The sequence below is a fragment of the Cyprinodon variegatus genome, unplaced genomic scaffold (genome assembly GCF_000732505.1).
Source record: "Cyprinodon variegatus isolate N-32 unplaced genomic scaffold, C_variegatus-1.0 Scaffold509, whole genome shotgun sequence".
NCBI lineage: Eukaryota > Metazoa > Chordata > Actinopteri > Cyprinodontiformes > Cyprinodontidae > Cyprinodon > Cyprinodon variegatus.
The window spans coordinates 586,049-607,680 of NW_015150962.1; the positions used below are offsets into that span (position 1 = coordinate 586,049).

The window sequence follows — 21,632 nt, forward strand, 5'->3', positions numbered from 1 at the left end:
CACATCAACACATTTTTATATCAACCCTGTATATCCAGGGAATCTTGAACTCTACTCTACACAAACGGAAGATGATGCTTTGTGAGGTTTCACGGTAAATATTTTAGTAGTTGTTAGTTTTTAACACAATTTTGAAAATTTATACTGTAAATGTTTTTTTTATTATTGTCGCAATATGTGCGATGCTCTGCACTTATTTCTGTTTCTCTTACCATTTTTTGTCTTAACCTATCAAAAAAAAATAAAGTAAAACACCTGTTTTGCCAATTTATATTAAACTGTACATGTTCAACCTGCCCTTCTCAACTCTCACTAGTAAATGCTCATAATTAACATTCTCCGCATTTATTGCTGAAAACGCACAACCAACCCTAGGTCCATGTCTCCTATAGGCTGTGAAACTAATAAAAACGATCGGTCTTGAAACTTTTATAAAGACGACTTGGTTTAATCTGTCAAGTTTATTTTTAGTGTTTAGTCATTGGAATATAATTTTTAATCCCTGTTTTTAACTTCATCCAGGATGGGAGTATGGGGGAGAATGACACTAAGCTATTACAAAATGGGCTTTAATCATATTATTAGTTTAAAGGGTCTCTTGGAAATATATATATTTTATGAAATACTCCTTTTTGGATTTGATCTTAAATCAATAGTGTCAAATGTGAACTAAAACTCTGAAGACATTGTGACAGTAGTCCTTACCTCCTATATTCATGGTGACATCCAGTTTAGAGGTCCCTAGAATCAAACTCTAGCTCAGACTCAAGGGTGATCTATTTTTGCTAAAAACAAAAAAACAAGCTATAATATAGTGTTTACTCAAGTAGCCATCATGCAATTGAACTCAATACACGCAAAGCTGAATAAGCTTATCTTTTACTTCAATGGGCTATTAAAATGTAAAATGATCAAATCAAAGCCATGCTTTATCACACAACATTGGATTGTAAGTCAGTTTATTTGAACAGGATGGGGCAGTACAGTCTATACCTTTATAACTCATCAGCACACTCTTATATAATGGCGTTCGAACACAGCACATCGCGTGGCTAACAAGTAACTAATCAAGAGTCAGCCTACTCATAAGACATGTAGAACAGGTGTTTGGTAGGAGTCACGCTACATTTACAGTATATCATCTTGCCACATGGCGACGTCTTTGCATTCACTTGGCATCGACTTATACAGTTTGAACAATTATGAGTGCAATGTGCTAAGACTCCAGCAAAAAAAAGACAGTATAGTAAAATAGAAATTTTAAACATGTGAGCAGGGAGATGGAGTTCTTTACCATAGGAAAGAGATTTTGGCAAATAAATTTTGGTTAATATGACCATGCTTTCCTTTGCAAAAAAAGGAAAACCATTTACAGCAAAGTTGATACCAAAAAGTGAACAGAGGATGTAAAATGGATGCAGCAGATTTTTTTATCTTAATTCTGTCGCCAAAACTTGCATGAATGGAGAGATAAAGCATTAGCGGAGCTCAGCAGAGATGGTGAACATTCCCTCGGATCTGACAGAAAAACATACAGCTGCTAGAACACTTGTACAACAGGGCTGTGTTAGGCTTTACTTAACATTTAAATGCTTTGAACTGTGTTTGGATTATGTATTACAGATGAGCAATACTATTAACCTTCTGTCTGTTGTGTGTAACTTACCCTTACCTAATTTCCTTTTCTGGCCATATTAAAATTCCAATACTGAAGCTGATTTTCAGTCCAACCATGCAAAGTAAACAATGACTGAAAAAAAAAAAAAAAAACCTTTTGGAAAATTAATTTCCCACGTAAGTCAAACCCTGATATGAGATTGTGTGCTTGGTTTCTGTCAACAGCTGCTTTGTGCCCTGTGTGCTGAGAGCAGTGACTCTGGATTAGTTTCACCAAAACCCTTGTTTTAACCTGAAGGTACACAGTTACATGATTTCTTAAACATTTTGTTGTTTTTTTAATGAAGCAGTCCTGAGCACAGCCCTGCACACTGTCCCAACACATATTCAAAAGTAAAACCTTTTCTCCAAAACATTATTTTCATAATACCTGCACCTTCCTTACAGCAGACCCATCTGTGACAGCAGCCCGCTAACATTGAGTTACATTTTACTTTACTTCCTTCCCCACATTAATATAGTTATGCTTTGGTTAGTCCTTGCGCATATATAGATGGGTTGTGGGCCCATGGGAGTGTGCATCATCCTGGTCAGTCCCCGACCTTCCTCCACTAGGCATTCTGCATCTCCTTGCCAATTTTGTAACTTAGGATCTTATTCCAGTCGATCTTGGTGCGCGTTACAGGCAGTTGGCGACGCAGAGCCTTGAAGGTCGTGTCAGACATAGTCTGGTAGTTTTCATTGATTGCAGTCTTAGGGGGGGAAAACAAGTTATCCATTAAGATGCTTTTCATACAAAAATCTGAAAATGTGTGTGGGGAGTTGCAAAGAAATGAAAATGGATGCGTACCTGGTATTCATTTTCAGCATTCCTAATTATTTCAACAAATTCCTTTGCGGTTTGACTTTCATTCTGCAAAATGAAACATAAAATGATCCTTACTGTATCCTGAAGTGTTTACAGGTTCTGCTGCACATAAAACTGAATATTTACTTACAGTCACCACAACTGAGTCTTCAACCTCCTTATGACTAACCAGTTGGACATTCCCATCTTCATAGTAATGCACCTTGACAAAGATAAAATACTTTATTAGACAAGAGTTCAGAAGGTTAACAACATTCCAATGCATCTTGAAAAGTAGTGATCATCCACGGTCACTAGACAAACAGATATACCCAGGAATGCTTTGCGAGACCGCTCCTCGCAAAGCATCATGGGATTTGTTGTGATACCAGCCCGCTGTAGGGTATAACAAAGATGGAGCATGTACCGTGTGAGGCAGAGTCACGTGACCAACAGGCAAAAAATAGTGATCATCTGTCCATAGATTATATCTTCAGCTTTGTACAACCAGTAAAGCAACACCATGTGGCACAGGGCCGTTGTTCCCTACCTACCCTGTTCAGGGCCAGCTCTAGATCTTGTTTTAGCAGTTTCCTTGTCACTAAACATCTGATATGAATGAATGGGTCTTTAAAAACTCTGTAGAGCTTTAAGGCCTGCAGAAATGGGTAGTATAATCCTCTGAGTCATCAGAAACACATGGAAAACCCTCAGAACAGTGGGCCCTGTGGGCCAGGGTTGGAAACCATAAGATCTTGGTACGATCTGGGATAGTGATCTGTTCCTTGTCTTTAAAATGATCAAGTTTAATAAGATTTTAAAATATGAGCTACCACAAGAGCCGTTTTTCAGTTTGACTGTTGCTTTCCTTGTTTTTTTAAGTATCCTGCTAAACATTTTACACCATAGTGGATGGGAGGTCAAGTCTTACCCTGAGTTAAGAGTCAAACTTACGACATTACTGATAACAGCCTGAATTAGGTGGGAGAGCAGCATAAATATGTACAGTAGCGTTCTGCATCATCTTAGGTAAAAACTTCATCATATATTTTAATATTCTACTATAAACTCAGAGTGAAAAAAAAATCTTGTCTCTCAATCAGTCTGTGAATGTTTGCAGTTTTTACAGCATTGAAATTAATGTAAAGAAAACGCTCCAAATCGTGTACAATTCAAGCAGCACATACCTAGAGTTAGATTTCCACACTAACCTGGATTTTCAAAACTCCAACCACATGAGCAGAGGACTGACCAAGAGTGAGCTTCCACTCTGACCTGCAGCGGCCGTTCCTTTGTTGGAGAAAGCAAAGCAAGCCTTACTATACAGACAAGCACAGAGACACTTGCAGTAACCAAAACCTCTAAAGCTTCATTTGGCAGTTTATCGTTACAGATCAACGATTCTTCAGGTACGGAGGAAGAACTTACCAGAAATTTTTGGGTTGAAACTGATGTCCTTCAATGCAGGCTATAATTGTCTGCTGACCATCAACTGTTTTCTCATACACCTGTGAAATATAGACTGTAAGAATAAAAGAGGATGTTGATTTTAACCAGCCAATATTTAAGTGTAACATACCGTACAGACTCCTGTAGGGTAGTGCTCTTTGACGTAGGCACTAAGGGCAGTGTCACAGGCATCTCTCCAGCTTCGCAGGGCCCCCTCTCCATCATGGGGCTGCACATCACTGACCTCTTTCCTCAAGTGATCGAAGCGGAACGATAAACGGTTACGTGGGTCCAGGAATCGCCCCTGACCCAAATCACCATGCTCTGTTATCAGGACCTAAAAAAACAAACATAAGTGAAAGAATACTGTAGAAGCTGTTACTGTAACTTTTTCCTTTTTGTTTTTTGTCTGAGAGAAAAGTAAATAAATACCATGTCTTCATATCCTTCGATTTTGGCAGGAGTAAACTGATCCATGTTGTACTGAGCAAAGGACCTGGCAAAATAGGGTTTAAACAAGAACAATGCAGACTTTAAAAATGCTAACTTTCATGGCAAGGCAGGTTTATTTCTATAGCACAATTCAATACAAATCCAATGTAAGTGCTTTACATGAATTTAACAATAAATAGAAGAAAAATAAAATCACAATGAAAGCAAATAAATATAAAAGCAGGTAGTAAAAAAAAAAACAGTTGGATCTCAACCTTGAACTAATGATATCTCAGTTAACTTCAACAATCAAAGGCAATTCTACGGGCTGTAGAACTGCTCTAACAGGGCTGATGTGCTCTACTTCCTTAGTTCTAGTGACGCTGTTAACGTAGTCAATGCTACTAAGAGTAAATGCATTAATAAGCTTTTCTAGCTCCTGCTTAGACATTAGTCCTTTAACCCTGGAGATATTCTTCAGGTCATAAAAGCCCGACCTGGTAACTGCCTTTAATGGTCTCTGAAGGCTTTCAAAGAATAAGAGTATTTAAGAATATGTTTTCTACTTACTTGCTTACAAATAACACATTTATATTAGCACATACATTGCGTTTGCTAAATATGTCAATTTAAAAATCGAAATTATAAATGTTTCCATTTCTGATGTTAAGTAAATACTACTTACTGGGAAGCCCCCTCTCTGAGGAGGTTGTCATTATTGAGAAGAAGTCGAACATCTAGAAAGACAAACAGAAACTGATGTTATGATTTTGAGAGGGCAAAAAAATAAAAATAAAAAACAACAGAAAAAAAACATCCAAAAAGCAATAGCAGCATTAAAATAAAAGAAAAATATGCTATTTTAAGAACTCCAGAAAAAAAGCTTTACAAAAGCTGAGACTAAGAGTAATATTGGACTCAACTGTGCTTGTATAGTAGAAATGATAACGTTGGAGGAAAATAAGAAAAACTCTCAATTCAGCTGTGTAAGATCATTGCCAGGAAGAGAAAGATATATGAAGGACATTCCAACTTCTTACCATTGAAGACTTCATTGAACTCTCCGGGTGGAGCATGAGTCACAAAGTTTGCCGCTATGCGGACCTGCAGTAGTTAAAAAAAAAAAGAAACAAATAAATTGCATCTCATCCTTAAAACTATACACTTCAGAATAAACAAACACATATAATGAACTAAAAGCATCTGCTAAAAACATATTACATGAGATAATGATAAACTATTCTAGTTTGTAAACTTTATTAAGATATTTTTAATTTTCTGCTTTGTTTGAACATTTCCGCTTTTGCATTCATGAAAGCTGAGGCAAATATCGGGCTTTCAGTTTCTAAAAAAATAGATAAATAAAAATAAAAAAGTGAGTAAACCCAGTTTTGTGTATTGTAAAGCCGTATAGCCGCTTAAAGCGACCAGTAAGGTGAAATCACATTTTAAATATCAAGCAATTTAAGCTTTAGAGCACTGATTGTACTCTGGGGCTCCTACTGCACACAGTTATAAACACAGCAAAAACTTTACGTATGTATAAACATCATAAGTATAGGCAAGTACAAGTATCTGTTGTGGACATTCTTGGCAGTCTTCCTGAGGCTTTAGTTTATCTATATCCATATATACATTGCGAGAAATTAGGAAATATATCAAGTTTTGGTTGTTTCTCCCAGTCCTAGTATTTATGGGAAACCAAGCAACTTGCTATAGGTTGTAACTTTGTAAAACAGAGGTTGGATGTAGATTCAAACGAGTCACCTGACCCTGTTTAGCAGGTCAACAGACCTGTGTGATACTTTTCTGTTATCAGAGGAATGTCACCTGGCTAGTCTCTTTCCTTTTATAGAAGTCACACACTGCTTCGTTATATATCTAGATTAAACTACGGGGCAGAAATGGCAGTTTACATTTGCATTACATCCTCAAATAAACTTAGTAATAATCAAAGTTGATATAAAGTTCTCCCTAAGCTGAAGGCATTTCGAATGAGTGACATATTTTAGCTGCAACTGAATCTGTTTGACCCACAAATCTGTGAAGTAACATTAGCTGCTAATGTTAGCCAACTGTTATTTTTGTTAGGGAAGAACCTGCGACCAATGACTAATTTAGCAGGAAACGTTAATGCAGATTCAGGAAATACGCTTAAATGCTTCAATAAATTTACTAACAGTTGTCCAGAACAGGGCGTCGGACTGGTTAACACCTCCCACCTCCCCAATAACATTTGATACCGCAGCTAGCCAAGCGTCACTAGCATAGCCTAGTTAGCTCATGGTAGCTTCAAACACAAGTTTGCGTTTTTCGCAAGTATTTGAACACTGGCATTATCTTTTCCGTTCGAGGCACTGAGAGTATATAAACCTGGAAAGTCATTCAAAAATATATTTAAAATAAATGGGCAGTAAACAAAGAATTTGTAACCAAACCTTCTCTTCATCTGACAGTGGCTCCTCAAAGTCAGCCATCTTGGCTTCCTGTAATATGACCCCACCTTTCCCAGCTGACGGACACTTCCACTGCAGGGGCTCTCACTCACACAAAAGAGAACTCCAATATTTAAAAATCGTTTATGCAAAAACCTATGCTTCCCTTTCTACTATATCAAAAGCAGCTAAGAACAACCTTTAGCCAACAACTTGAAAAAGAAGTTTACCTCCAAGAACTTTATTTTAAATCGTTTGTTTTCCTGTTTACATCTACAAAATAAAAGGAAAAACGATGTACCACTTTAACTAAACCTTCCCAACTGGAAACGGCATTCTTATTTGCACTTTTGTATTATATATATTAATAATTAAGGGGCAATGCAAAATCATAATATATGTTGCCAAAAGAAGTGTTTGTCTTTCTTTTCTGTATTATTTTGGAAACCGGATGCTTGAACTATTGATTCAGCTACCTTTACGTTATAGAGCCATAGAGGTAGAAAAGTAGATGCTGCATTACTTTTGGGCAGTAGCAATATACGTGAGCGTGTCCGCCATATTGTGAGTGGCAAATTCGCAGTAAAGCTACCTGACATTAAGCAGGTTTCAAAATGAAAGAAGAGGCCCAGTTTGACTAAAACCGGTCAACCGTTTTAGATATAGTAACATACAGTCATTTCTATGGTGGGAATGGATATATACATATATATATATAATATATAAATATATATATATATATATATATATATATATATATATATATATATATATATATATATATATATATATGTGTGTGTATATAACCAGCCCCTGCGTTGTGTAATGATGAACCGTTCAGTCGTTCCAAGTCAGCCAATAAATGGTGTGTTTATTCTGCAAAGAGTGAAACAAAATTGTTCAGCACCAAATAAAATCATCCTGCCCACATCAATCCACCTTTCTCCATTGCAGTAATGAACTATGTGGTGAAGGAGGAAGTTATGTCGCCGGTTATACCCACAAAAGTAAAACTAATACTAATACTACCCAAAACTATTATACAGTTTATTGTTCTTTAAAATAATAATTCCAAGACAATACTGAAAGAGAATACATTAATAAAAATATAAGATGAAGGATTTTTGATGAATATAATTTATATAGATCAGATTCCATTTGGGAAAGGGGAAGGTAAATCAATAATTAAAAAGAAAGAAACAGAATTGTGGCAAAAATATGGGATGAAGATGAGAGCGGACAAAGAATATATAGGGTTCAAAAATCTGAAATTGTTAAAAATTATGGAGAAAGAAGCAGAAGGGAGGAGATAACTTATACTAGATTAAGAACTGGACATTACTACTTGAATGAGTTTTTGTTTGTATTAGAGAAGAGAAATATTGATTAATGTGAGGGTTGTGAAAGAAAAGAAACTGTGGATCATGTTTTGATGGGTTGCATTAAATATGCAACTGAAAAAGAGAGGATGAGGAAAGTGATTGTAGAAAAAGGGAGACAATGGAGTATTAAAGGGATTTTAGGGACAGATAGAGATAGGGAGGAAAATCTGGTTATTAATAAAGCATTTTTTTTTTTTTTTTTTACAGAACACAAAAAATAGAATATAGTAGGTGGAACTATAGAGCTACACACTCATGTACAGTAGGTGGCGCCAATCTTACAACGAATAAGAAGACAACAGCAAAACACGCCACTCACAATATGGCAGCTGCATCAACGTTAACTTCTACTCCCCTTTTTTCTATATGAAGTCCTCCCTTCATTGTGTGGTCAATTGAACAGTTGTTACCGACCCATTGACCGTTCCTGCTATGGAGTCACAGGTAGGATTTTTAAGATTATTAAATGACCATTGATCTTTATTATTTATAAAACGATTATGTCGAACAATATAAGAGATTCGATATCGACCAAATATTCTGCTTTACGGCAAAGCAAGCTGGCAGATCCAGGTTCCGTAGTTTGCTGCCAGTTCCAGCAGGAAGTTCCCTGTCATCTGGACCGAGCTGTTAAATCTCTTCAGAATGATCCATTCTCTGATGGATCCTTATATTTTAATGCACATCTGATGTTTGACGCAACAAGTCGGCCAAATATTTATTTTCTAACTTTTTCATTGGAGGCTAGCTACCTAGCTTTGAAATGAATCGGGCATTGTTCGCAGTCAAACATTTGGTTTCACTAAGGCGATGTTGTTCTTCTTTTGTCTGTCAGATGATCACCAACCCGAATGAAATCGCCAAACTCTACAGAGAGCTCAGCCTCTTTCCCTCTTTAAGCAGAGCAGACATTGGACCTGTTATTACCTCCCAGTATGGAGGCAAATACAGTAACATATACACAGGTACATCCAATACGAGTCACTCCAAAATGTTTCCATTTCTGTATGATCATCTTAATCACAGTATGCATGATTACTTGTCTTTGTAGAGTGGAGCCAGCGTGACCTGGAGAGGAATGAAAGTGTCAGGTTCTGCAGGCAATACATTGTTTTCCATGATGACAAGTCGGTGGTCTACTCTGGAGCATCTGGAAACTGCACTGAAATCAAAGGAGAGTATGTCAATAGCTGTTTTATTTAAATTATAAATATTAGTTAATTTGAGTCATAATGTTAGGAAACTAAAGCTGTGTCTTTTTGTTTGCTTCTCTGCAGAGTTTTGAGTAAAGACTCTCCCTCTGGTGAAATGAAGGCAGTAATCAGAGAATGCTCCATTAAAGGAGAGGAGAAGCAGTTTCTGGAGGTGTGTGGTGAATTATTCAGAGGTTAAAATGCATATATATCAAACAGAAGCTGTATCCACTAATCACAACTGTTCACATTTGTAATTAATTTCCACCCTGGATCAGAGGTGTCAAGTAACAAAGTACAAATACTTCGTTACTGTACTTAAGTACACTTTTTAGGTATCTATACTTTACTCCATTACCGATTTTTCTTCCTACTTCTGACTTCTACTCATTACATTTTCAAACAAGTATCTGTACTTTCTATTCCTTACATTTTTAAAATGCTACTCGTTACTCTTGGCTTCGGTTTAATGTTTATAAATATTTATTTCACGTCATGTGCGCCATCCAATGCAGACAATTGGCGCCATCCACATCTAGTGAAAACTAGTGTACTAAGCATTTAAAGTAAATTCCAAAAATGATGGAAACAAAATAACTAAAGAGAAAACTCTCCAAAAGTGCACCCAGTGAACCTCAGATTAATAATCTCCAGGGTTGTAGCAAAATGTCAGATTTCAATGAAGTTAACCAAAAAAAAAAGTTATTTATGAGATTGAACTTACTTAGAAGTAGTGTCTGATTTCAACAATGCTGAATGGTGTTTTTTTTCTTAAACTAGACGTTTTCCAAGTAATAATTTATAAATATTACTTGAAGGGAGTCCCAGCTATTAAGCTGCAGTGTACTTTTCTTTGTTCAGGAATTATTCACGAGTGATCTTACAATTAAAATCTTAAAAACTGTTTATGTTACCCTTTTTTAGATCTGGAGTAAAAACATCAAGGTGAAGAGCATCAATCTAACAGCCTTGAAGAAACATGGCAAAGTCTATGAGGATGGTAAATCATCTCCAGGAAGAACATATAAACCAGCACATTTGGTTTAATAGTTTGCTGTAACTTCTGACTTTTATTGTTTTGTTTTCTATGCCTCTTCAGAGCAATTTGGCAGCCTGGTTTGGTCGCACTCAGAAACCCACCTCCTGTATGTTGCAGAGAAAAAGCGTCCTGAGGCCAAATCTTTCTTCCAGGTGAGTTGCAGAAAGAAATGAAAGTAGATTTTTGTTTTCAGAAAGATTTTCCACTTTAGTATGCATTGTAAACCTGAGATATGACGCAGCTGTTTCTTTATCAACCTTTTTTGTTCACAATTAGTGGCATATAATGTTATCTAAATAGTTCCATTTTATTTCAACAAGCGAATGAAGTGCATGTCCTTAAAAAGTCAGAGAATAATCACTACTTAAGTGCCCTCAGCAGCTAAAATAAACATGCCAGAAGTTGTTTCATTTCTTTAAGATAACACCATCTCTCAATCAGAAAAAGAAAACACAGCAAACTGGTTCACTCTTTACGTGCTTTCACAATGAATGAACCTGAGCTATTTTCCATTGTCTTTCAAACTCAACATTCCATGACATCAGTGAAATCAGTGAAGCATGTTTTTAGAGGAAAAGAAACTCCTGAGATGATTAAAATATTTTAGATTGAGTGGCTAACAACTTTCCACTCCATTTCTTATTTTCTCTTTACAGTCGGAGCTGCCGGACTTGTCTTCCATTGAAGATGAGGAGCTGACCTTGAGGACGGAGAAAAAAGACACGGTTAAAGTGAACGCAGTAGATTGTTGTCAAAAGCTGATTTGATCTCTTTCCATCACATTGCATTATGCTACATTATAGTGTCTGTGTCCATTTAATCCTGCAGGGGGAGCAGTTTGTCTACCATGAGGACTGGGGGGAGGCATTAGTTAGCAAGAGCTGTCCAGTGCTGTGTGTTTTAGACATAGAAGGGGACAATGTGTCTGTCCTGGAAGGAGTGCCTGACAGCATCTCACCTGGACAGGTTTGCTCTACACTGCAATAATTTCAGCTTTGCTTTAAAGTTTCTGTTATCCTAATGTGTCTTTTGTTTTTGGGGATCTTTCCTCTATTCTCCAGGCATTTTGGGCCCCAGGTGACACAGGTGTGGTGTTTGTCGGCTGGTGGCATGAGCCTTTCAGATTAGGCCTGAAGTACTGCCCCAATCGGAGGTGCTTAAAAAAATAAAGTTCCATCTTAAGACATTTGGACTGTAGCATACTAAATATGCATTGAAGTTTTTTTTAGTTCAAATAATTTCCATCACAAATAAATGTTACGTTTCTGTTCTCTCTTGCAGGTCTTCTTTGTTTTATGTGGATTTGACGGGCGGGAAATGTGGTAAGCAAGAATTGTTTCTAACAGTTCTCATTAATATATTTGATTATACTAGGACTTCTAAAGTGCATTACAGTGTTATAAGCTGATTTAAGAGATAGTTAAATCAATTTGATAAAAATCTCTACAAAAAAACATAATTTCTGAATCTAAATGTTATGATTTTACAGAATTCAAATAAAAGTATTAATGGTAAGTTATGCAAAAGTCAAAGGCCAGTTCTGTTTATGTGTTCTTCAGTCAAAAGAAACAATGAGGAAGTTGCTATGGATGGATGGATGAATGGATGCTGTAACAACTTATCTAGTTCAAATCAGCAATTTTCCTTCTTTTATTTTCTTTATTTATACAACGTGTACAGATGTACTTGAACGCAGTATAAGATCCCAGCTTTTAATTCGATTTAATTCGGCCCACTTTTCTTTCTTCTCTGCACCAAAAACATGGGACATCCCCAAATAGTACAGTTTAATTTTTGCTAGAAGTCTTCTCTGTTTTAGAGTTACTTTTAAAAGCTGTGGCACATTGGATTTGACTCCTCACTTTGCACGTAAACATCTGTTTGGTAAATGTATGCAACAGGACTGCACTGGATATTTTTGTCACTAATAGGTTTATTGTTACTTTTTATTAAATAAAGCAGAAGTTATCCCAATATTCCAATTTTTTTCGAAATTAGAATCAAACTAAAACTTTCCTTCACATGAAATAACGTTTATATATTAATGTTATCATATAATAATGTCACATTAATATATTAACTTTACAACTTTCCAGAAACAAATCAACCTTTGATTCCTTTTTTTTTGTTTTATAACTCAAGAATAAGGTTTGGAAAAAAAACTTCAATAAATACAGGTGTAAAACATTGAAATTTTACATTTTCTGTTCAGAACTTTATCATCTATTAAATGATTTGCAGCACTTTTTTTTTTTTACCTGTTTTACACATTACAGTCTTTAATGTCATGCAAAAATTAACACCTGTACCAGCCAGGAAAAGCCTACTGGTTTTTGTCAAGTAAAATATACCCCCATTGGAGGGTAAAATAACACGACCATGCTAATATTTACATTGTGAATAAACTCCCAGTGAAAAATAATTTCATTTTATTTCTAATTTTGAATTGACAAAATCACGTAAAGTTGGTTATACACACCTGTCTTCAATGTCTCTAACAGAACAGCTTTCATCAGACACCAGTGCAGTGTATTCCCCCAGACTGAGCCCGGATCAGTGCCGAATTGTCTATCTAGAATGTTCTGTGTACGGACCACACATGCAGTGCAGCAGGCTCTGTATGGTAAAACAAAATTAACCCTTTTTCTTGACAGAATAACTAAAGTATTTGTTGATTAGTTTGTGAATCTCTTTTTATCTTGAAGAGCTTTGCTTAATTTATTTTTTTTTTTGCAGTACGACTGGTACACTAAGAAGACCTCAGTGGTTGTGGATGTCATTGGACGACCAAGAGAAGGTATGTAGTGCCTGATGGTGACATAAAACCCCCCACTTTCACTTTTTCTAAACCCGTCTGTAGAGATTGAAATGAAAACCAACTGGATTTGTATGACTTCACAGACGGCTTCACCGGCATCTACAGCAGCCAGTTGTCACCAAAGTGCTGGTCGGCTGATAGTCAGCGTGTTGTTGTTGCTTGTCCTCAGCGCAGTAGAAAGGTACTGTTAGTTTTTATTAAAGGTCACATTCAAAGTGGTAAAGAAACGTGTTGAGATTCCATTGTGTTTCAGGAGCTGTTGGTGGTGGACACAAGCACAGGAAGCATCACCTCTCTGACCACAAGTTAGTTTCTAACTGTACTTTAGTGAGGACAGTTTCAGGTCTTGGTTTGTTGTTATTTATTTATGAGTTTTTGGTTTTAGAGTCTGACATTGGGAACTGGTGTCTGCTGAACATTGAGCGAGATCTGATGGTGGTCAGCTGCTCCTCTCCTAACTGCCCTCCAAGTCTGGTAGGATTGCTGCTTTTCCTATAAAAACTGTCAAGCACCTGTTAAATGACATTTATGATTTCCACTCTAATAGCAAACCTTTTCTTGTGTTTAGAGGGTGGGCTTCCTTCCAGGAAAGGATTCTCAGGAGGAAGTGGTCTGGATTACTTTGGAAGAGTCTCAGATTTTACCAGATATTGACTGGCAGATAAAGACTTTCACTCCTCCAGCAGAGCAGGACAACAGTCAATACCGTAAGATAATCCTTAGAAATATTCACAGGATTTCTACTTTAACTGTTTCAATTATAAAACATCTGCCTGAATGGTCTTATTTTTAGTATTTGATGTTTATTTGATTTATTTAGACTTTATTAAGCCATGTTAGTCCCATTGAGATCTAAAATATCTTTTGCAAGATAGACCTGGCCAAGAGGACAGCAGATGCAGCAGCAGCTTTAAAACTCATGTTTTACTCATGATTTAACAAGCAGCTGTCCTTAAAACATATCAGGCAACTTTGTATGTAATTACAATGGTGTAGAAAATAATTTTGAAAAATCGAAATATTTAGTGTTTATATTACTATATAAATATAGTGATTTTTATATTTTTTTTTCTTGAGAAGGATTTACTCTTTATATGTTTATTGTGACATGTTTTGTCTAATTGTGTAAATGTATTTCAATGCCTCATAAAACAAGAAGTTTGCGTTCTTATTTGGACACTGATAGCGGTGGCCATTATTACCGTAGTTCTTTGGTGTTGAAGGAGTCTTCTTAGTGGGGTTTTACTTATTCTCTCTGCATTTGAAAATACAACTGCTTGCTAACAACAGAGTAGTAATATAGCCATAAGAAACCTATTTAATGTTGTATTAGCAATACTAAACACACTGTTAATATATTTTTATTGAATTTCAGCGGGTCTTGACTTTGAAGCTGTGTTGATGAAACCAAAAGATGTAAAGGAAGGAGTTAAACTACCTCTGATTGTCCTCCCACATGGTTTGTAATGTCGATTCTGGGTTTGCCCTACACACACACAAACATATATATATATATAATGTCACATTCTAGCATACAGATTACATTCTGTAAGTCTGGGCTTTTAATCTACTGGATTTATTTTTGGTCTCCCTTCAGTCAAGAATTTCTACTGATCAGAGTGACATTGCAGACAGTGGTTGCTATGACAGCGGTGCTCTTTGTGAACAATTGTACTGAAAACAAGCTTGTAATTAGAACACAGTTTAGAGCTTGCAGCTTTGTCTTTGTAATTATATCTTTACAATATTTTACAGTGTATTTTGTAGTTTGAACACCAGTTTCTATTCTATCTTATCAGATCTGTTTCACTGCTTCTCTTTTCCTCATTAGGTGGGCCTCACTCTGTGATTGTAGCTGAATGGCTTCTGTCTACCTCTGTGCTCTGCAAGATGGGTTTTGCTCTTTTACTGGGTAAGTTTATTTGGAAGTGTAAAGTGATACTTTATCAAACAGTGCGACAGTGTGACACTTGTCACGAAGCACACAGGCCTTAAAGTCCGTTTGATGGAAGCTATGCACTTACTTCCTTAATGATACGAGACTTTATTTAATCCAAGATGGAATCATTATGAATAGTTAGATTTTATTTTTGATTTGGAAGTTTGGTGTCTGTCTTAAGAGCTGGATGGCAGATTATGGATGAGCCATTCATACACTGTCTGCTTTAAAAATATTAATACTGTACATATGTAGAATTTATACTGAAGAACAGAGAAGAGATTTCTTCATATTAAGTTTTGATGGCAATTCCTTTCTGTTGTGGGTTATTTCTAACAATTCAAACACTTTTTGTGCACCATTTCTACAACATACTGCCACTTGGTCCCTGTAGATTACTCCAAATTAACCTATTTTTTTCCAGAAAGATTGATAACATATTGACTTTAGATTGAAAGTAAATGGTATGTGACGAAATCTTAGAAAATCTTTTCAAAAGAAGATTTTTTTTTTTGTCTTTTTCTACTTTGATATTAAAACTTATTAAAGGGAATGGTAGATTGCATCTATGGGAAATATTGTTCATTAAACCAGCAACTGTCTCTTCGGAAAGTGGAAGTAGCATATATGCAGTTTCAGAGCACATAAAGCCAAAGAGGAGTTTACAAAAGAGCCTTCCAGTAAGTTTCACATCATCTGTAAAATCTATGTGGTGATTTTTTTTCATACACACGTGGACAATAAAGACATCGCTTTTCAATCACGCTTAAACCAAATTATGTAAAAAAAAACTAACTCATAAAACAAGCTTGAAACAAAAATTATGGTACCCTTAGAAAAAACGTATATAATGTGACCAAAAGGACATTTCAAGAGGTATCCACTAATTAGCATCACAGGTGTCTATAATCTTGTAATTAGTCAGTTAACCTATATATAGGGCTACAGCAAGTCACTGTGCTGTCTGGTGAAATGGTGTGTACCAGACTCAACATGGGCCAGAAAAAGCAAAGGAAAGATTTGTCTCAGAAGTTTAGCAAGAAAATCAAGGAAAATCATGTTAGAGATAATTGTAATAAGACCATCTTCAAGTAGCTTGATGTTTCTGTCACTACATTTGCAAGTATTATTCAAAAATTTTTATTCTATGGGACTGTGGTCAACATCCCTGAACGTGGCTGCAGAAGGAAAATTGATGAAAAATCAAAGAGACAGATAATACAAATGTAAAAAAAAAATGGTAAAAAAAAAAACCCTCATTTGTTGAAATGGGGGGACCTATTGTTTGAACCCCTTAGGGGCTTTTAAAAACAAAAATGGCTGTCTTTTAGCAGAAAAACCTCTAAAGGTATTAAAGATAAACTTGAAGCTCAAGGAACATAAGTGTCAGAGCTCTTCATCTGTTGTTGTTTGCTAAGAAACAACCAAAAGGACACAATTGTTGAAAAGAAACCATAAAAAAATGTCTAAACTTGAAGGTTCTTAGAGAATGTCCTATGAACAGATGACATCATGTTCTATAATCACAGATGGTAAATTGAAGCACATCTAGAAATTAACGTCTCTACTGTGCAACATTAAGGAGGCTCTGTTATGTTAGGCTGCTCTGTTTCATCTGTCACAGGGGGTCTTGAATCTTGGAGACTTATCGGATTAGAGAGAAATGTGCTGCAGAGTGTCAGAAATCTTGGTCTCAGTCGCAAGTCATGGGTCTTCAAAAGAATAATGACCAAAAACACACGGCTATAAACACCCAGGCCTGGCAAAGGGGAAAACATTGGACTGTTCTGAAGTGAGCCCGGACTTAAATCCTACTGGGCATCTTTGGAAGGAGCTGAAACATGCTGTCTGCAGTTTGCTCAGGAGGAGTGGACCAAATGACCTGCTGAGAGGAGCAGAACTCCTATTAACAGTTACAGGATTGATTGCTTCAAAAGGTTGTACAGCAAAATAGTAAAGGGTATCATTTTTATTCTGGCCTCTTTTGTGAGTTTATCTTTTAAATCGTTCTGTTGAAGCACGTTTGAAAATGGCTGACTTAATTTTTATAGGACTTTTATTTATTATTAGTTTGGTCAGAATTAAGTTATTACTATGACCATTGAGGGGTGTTCTTTCATTAAACCAGGGGTACCAAACTTTGCATTTTCGAATTTAGAACAGTATCAACATAGATTGCACACATTTGTAATGGAAATGCTGCTGCTGATTGAACTATGAAGTGTCCAGGTTTTCACCACTAGTTTTACCGAGTGAATGTAATCCGCATATAAGAAATGTATTGTTTGATAATAGTTTTTTTTGGAAGGCTTTTCATTATTGTCACTGTTCAGTAAACAGTTCATTTCTCAGGTAACTTTGCTTTAAATACTCAAACTTATAATACAAAAGATGCATAGATCCCCATAAATGTATTAACTGAAACTCTATCCTGTATAGAAATATATAGCTAGACTTTGATCAAAGGTGTTGCTGCTTGTGTCATCACTTTTAATGTGTGTATTTATGTTTTTAGTAAATTATCGTGGCTCTCTTGGGTATGGCCAGGACAACATCCTCTCACTGCCTGGCAATGTGGGTTCACAGGATGTGAAAGATGTTCAGGTAAGAACACCTTCAACGCTACATAAAACACTATATGTTACAGAAATTCTAGTAAAATACATAGAAGTTTTTGGTGGTTACTTGAGGAAAAAAAAGTAAAAAAAATTATCCAATTATATCACAGTTGGGAATGGATTTTATGTTTTGAAAGCCAGAGTTTATGTTGAAGAATCTAAAATGAGGTCAAATTAGCTTTTAAACAAATTTAGAGCAACTGCAACGTTGAAACCCCTATAACACCATCACAATTGCAAGAATTTCATCTCTAAAGGTAGTTAAAAGATCAGATGTTTTTTTTTGTTTCAGTGGGACCATAAGTTCAATAGAGAAATCTGTTCTACCTGATCCTGAACCCTTAGAACCATCTGTATATATCAAAAATTATCTGTCCCTGCTTTCAATTTCCATAATGGATATGGATATCTAAATCATCATTGGTAAATCTCTTCTTTTGTAATCCAATCTCCCTACCTTATTTATTTGCTGCCAAAGCCTATTTTTGTTGTTTCACTTCCAACATGGCTTTAAGTTTTAATAGTTGTCTTTGGCAGTTGTCTTAAGCAGACTTATCTGGTAACAAATGTTATGCCCTAAGCCATGTTTTAAAATTTGACATTGGTGAAGCAAAGTTCTTTGCTTTGCTCTTCAAACCACCTGTTCCCATTCTGCAAAGAAACTAACAAAGTAGAAGCATCAAGCACTCACAGGGATGTTTGGTGTAAAGGCTTTGCAACCCCCTACACACACTCAGGTTTGCTGCCAAGTCAACTGCACAGTGCAAGCTGCTGTCCACTGTTGCAACAAGCTCATCCAGAAGGATTCTGCAATTCAATGGCTCAATACGATCTGTTCCGTCTCCTTAGCAAGAAAGCTTTTTAATCAATCTGTATGATTTGATTGGGTTATCTCTGTAAATAGCCTTGAGATGACATGCGGTGAACGGGTGCTTCACGAAAATTGACAAAAAAAAAAAAAAGGACAACATAGTAACCCAATACTCTCTTAAATTACCTATTGAGTTCTTTAAAACAAACTCTGGTTGGTTTTACAAAGGATGTCTGACCATAGTAACACATTTGTGTTAATTGGCTCTATATTTGTGCATAGATGTAACTCGTGGCTCATAGCAACAGTGTTTTTTTTAGATGTGCTTATTTTGTTCTCCCTTTATCACTGTCTGTTGGTTTTACAGACCTTTACTGACGTAGCATGCTGTTTGTTTTTTGCCTCCTCCAGTTTGCTGTTGAAAGTGTTCTGCAAAGTGATGAGTTTGATACGCAAAAGGTGGCAGTTTCTGGAGGCTCCCATGGGGGTTTTCTAGCCTGTCATCTAATTGGCCAGTACCCTGGCTTCTACAAGGCCTGTGTGTCTCGCAATCCGGTCATCAATTTGGCCTCCATGATTGGCAGCACGGATATTCCAGACTGGTAGGTCTCATTGTTAAAGTCCATGCACTCTTGCGCATATTTGATAATTCCTGTGGGGAAAGTGCTACAAGACAATAGCACTTTGGAACTGGTTCACTGGATTGTAAATCAAATGTTGGTTTTTGTAGGTGTATGGTAGAGGCTGGATACGATTACAGTCCTGATTGTCTCCCTGACCCTGCTGTTTGGGAACAGATGTTAAACAAGTCTCCTATCAAATACGTCTCTCAGGTATATCTATATAAATCTCAGCTGTATACTTGTTCTTTACTATTACTTTGGTAGTGATGTAATGCCAGTTAATGTCTTGTTAAAGGAAAAGTTCACTCATATTCAGAATTCAAAATTCTGAAAGTACTTTAAATATGAAATTATTACATAATGTTTAATAATGATAAGTGTTGTTAATCAAGAGTAATTTCATTTGAATGTGCTTTACCGGAGACATCCATGTTTGCCAAAGAACACTACTGCCACCTACCGGTTTGTGACGTCACGGTGCAGTATCGGCTATTGATCAAGTCCCATTGCTGTATTTTGTGTCTGTCACAACGGGCTAGTAATCAAGGCATCTTGAAAACATTCTCCCTCGAAATGTTGGCGAGATATTACGTGTTTTTTTCTCTGGCCAGAAGTTCGATGGGAATTCCTCCCTCTTCAAGTTGGCAATCCAATGACGCACATGTGTTGGATCATGAATCAGAAAAGTGAAATTTTTTTTTTTCACTTTTACCCGATTTATTACAACATCCAACTGCCATGCACGTGGGTATAGCTCTCGCAAATTTCAGTGGTGAAGTCCTCTTGAAATCTTAAATAACTGTTTTTGGTTGCAGCGTGTCTGGTAGCTCCCATTGATTTTGCTTGTAAAGCGGAGAGAATGGCGCTAGTCTTACCGCACCGTGATGTCACTGCCGGAAGATGTCAGGAGTGATGTGTTACTATATTTGGGCAAAAATGGCCGGTTCTGGACTCGAAAATAATTTTTTCTTATTTTTTTACTGATTAGTGCTAAATTCATTAAATCACTACAAACGTATTAGTTTTAGGTATAGATGATGTTCCATTGATCATTCCTTGTTGACCTGATTTTTCCTTTAAGGTTCGGACCCCAGTTTTACTTACTTTAGGGGAAGATGACAAGCGTGTTCCTAACAAGCAAGGAATTGAATACTACAAAGCACTAAAAGCCAAAAAAATCCCAGTCCGGTAAGAAAACACCAGATTCTTCTTCTGTTTTTTGTATTTCTTGTTCTTTGTTTGTTGATGCTCCAACATGTGCTTGCTCAGATTGCTGTGGTATCCTGGAAACAACCATTCTCTCTCCAAGGTGGATGCAGAATCAGATGGTTTCATGAACATCGCTTTGTGGATAATTCAGCACCTGAGTCTGTGATTGTAAATCACCGAAGATACTTATAATGTGCAGCACATGTCTTCATGTGTCTGGGGTGGGCGATTATTTTTCTGATTCATGGTGCAATTCAAAACTAAACTACTGATAATTGATCTCCAATTTTAATACTTTATTTCACCAAACGTTACCCATAATATGTATGTTTTGTGTTGCATAAATAGATAAAAAGAAACAACACATTTGATTCAACGGAAACATTTGATTGATACTTAGTTCCTCACTGGAATCAGAAAACACAAAAAGGGCTGTTTAATCCTTTGAACTTTTTTTGACTCTAATATAAGAATAAATGCATAATCAGTCTTTTTTCAGAAATTTTTTTGGGTAATTTAATGTTTTGAGTTAAACCTGCTTCTTTGATTGTATCATTCTGTGCACTTAATAAAATAATAATAAAAAGCTTTGCTGTGACAGACAAGTCCTTGAATGCAAACCTGCTTTAGATAAGCATTGGCAAATCCTCAGAGAAAATAAATGACATTACTTTCCTCCATAGTACACATTCACTTGTTATATGTGCATGTAAGTAATGTAATTGTAAATTCATGACCGAAAGAAGAAGACCGCAGATATAAGCGGATAAAATTAGTTTTTTTTCGTCTTGTGCCTGGGCTCTCCCTTAGAGATATGGTGAGGAGCTCAGTCATCTAGGTAGGAGTCAGAGTAGAACTTCTGCTCCTTCACTTCAAGAGGAGCCAGTTGAGGTGGCTCGGAAAACTTGTTAGGATGCCTCCAGGACTCCCTGGTGAGGTGTTCTGGGCACCTAAAGCGAGTTCCTCAATGCAAGTTTCTCTGCTGGCCTGGGAACAACTTGGGATTCCCGCGGAGGAGCTGGCCCAAGTGGCTGGGGAGAGGAACGTCTGGGCCTGCCTATTGAAGCTGCTACCCCTGTGAATGGACCTCGGATAAGTGGATGAGGATGGATGGATGTAAATTTATTTAGCTATTTTTTTTAATTTTGTAGATATTTTCTGGAGACTCATTTCTAAAGAACGTTTACCCAAGTTTCTAACAATAATCAGGATTCATGGAA

At 36.5% G+C, this 21,632-nt stretch overlaps 2 protein-coding genes across 3 annotated transcripts; one reads left to right on the forward strand and one right to left on the reverse strand.

Annotated features, from left to right (window-relative positions):
* Nucleotides 1-1,942: 1,942 nt before the first annotated feature.
* capza1 (capping protein (actin filament) muscle Z-line, alpha 1) lies at nt 1,943-6,943 on the reverse strand. Its single transcript, XM_015390728.1, has 10 exons — nt 6,784-6,943; nt 5,386-5,449; nt 5,031-5,082; nt 4,346-4,409; nt 4,044-4,250; nt 3,893-3,972; nt 3,676-3,754; nt 2,616-2,687; nt 2,468-2,530; nt 1,943-2,369 (listed from the first exon to the last, which is right to left on the reverse strand). The coding sequence occupies exons 1-10, from the start codon at nt 6,820-6,822 to the stop codon at nt 2,229-2,231; spliced, it is 861 nt and encodes a 286-aa protein (XP_015246214.1). The 5' UTR covers nt 6,823-6,943; the 3' UTR covers nt 1,943-2,228.
* Nucleotides 6,944-8,477: 1,534 nt separating this feature from the next.
* LOC107094859 (acylamino-acid-releasing enzyme-like) lies at nt 8,478-20,976 on the forward strand. 2 transcript variants are annotated; one of them, XM_015390732.1, is made up of 23 exons: nt 8,478-8,606; nt 8,998-9,127; nt 9,214-9,340; nt 9,440-9,527; nt 10,280-10,355; nt 10,455-10,546; nt 11,051-11,125; nt 11,223-11,360; nt 11,456-11,547; nt 11,676-11,716; nt 12,896-13,017; nt 13,131-13,191; nt 13,296-13,393; nt 13,466-13,517; nt 13,598-13,686; nt 13,781-13,919; nt 14,588-14,671; nt 15,044-15,124; nt 17,667-17,755; nt 18,992-19,182; nt 19,311-19,413; nt 20,285-20,391; nt 20,473-20,975. In XM_015390732.1, the coding sequence occupies exons 1-23, from the start codon at nt 8,595-8,597 to the stop codon at nt 20,576-20,578; spliced, it is 2,193 nt and encodes a 730-aa protein (XP_015246218.1). In that variant the 5' UTR covers nt 8,478-8,594; the 3' UTR covers nt 20,579-20,975. The 2 variants fall into 2 exon arrangements, with proteins under 2 accessions (XP_015246218.1, XP_015246217.1); XM_015390731.1 differs by lacking the exon at nt 8,478-8,606 and having other exon boundaries at nt 8,787-9,127; nt 20,473-20,976.
* Nucleotides 20,977-21,632: the final 656 nt, after the last annotated feature.

What these genes read in the sequence shown, in the direction of transcription:
- capza1 (XM_015390728.1), bottom strand. Translation starts at nt 6,822, where the DNA reads ATGGCTGACTTTGAGGAGCCACTGTCAGATGAAGAGAAG. An exon ending in TCGAAGGATATGAAGACATG is followed by an intron (nt 4,251 to 4,345) that starts GTATTTATTTAC and finishes TTGTTTTTTTAG; the next exon opens with GTCCTGATAACAGAGCATGG. An exon ending in TTTCAACCCAAAAATTTCTG is followed by an intron (nt 3,755 to 3,892) that starts GTAAGTTCTTCC and finishes TCTCCAACAAAG; the next exon opens with GAACGGCCGCTGCAGGTCAG.
- LOC107094859 (XM_015390731.1), top strand. Translation starts at nt 8,926, where the DNA reads ATGAATCGGGCATTGTTCGCAGTCAAACATTTGGTTTCACTAAGGCGA. An exon ending in AAGTACTGCCCCAATCGGAG is followed by an intron (nt 11,548 to 11,675) that starts GTGCTTAAAAAA and finishes TCTCTCTTGCAG; the next exon opens with GTCTTCTTTGTTTTATGTGG. An exon ending in GGGTTTTGCTCTTTTACTGG is followed by an intron (nt 15,125 to 17,666) that starts GTAAGTTTATTT and finishes TTATGTTTTTAG; the next exon opens with TAAATTATCGTGGCTCTCTT.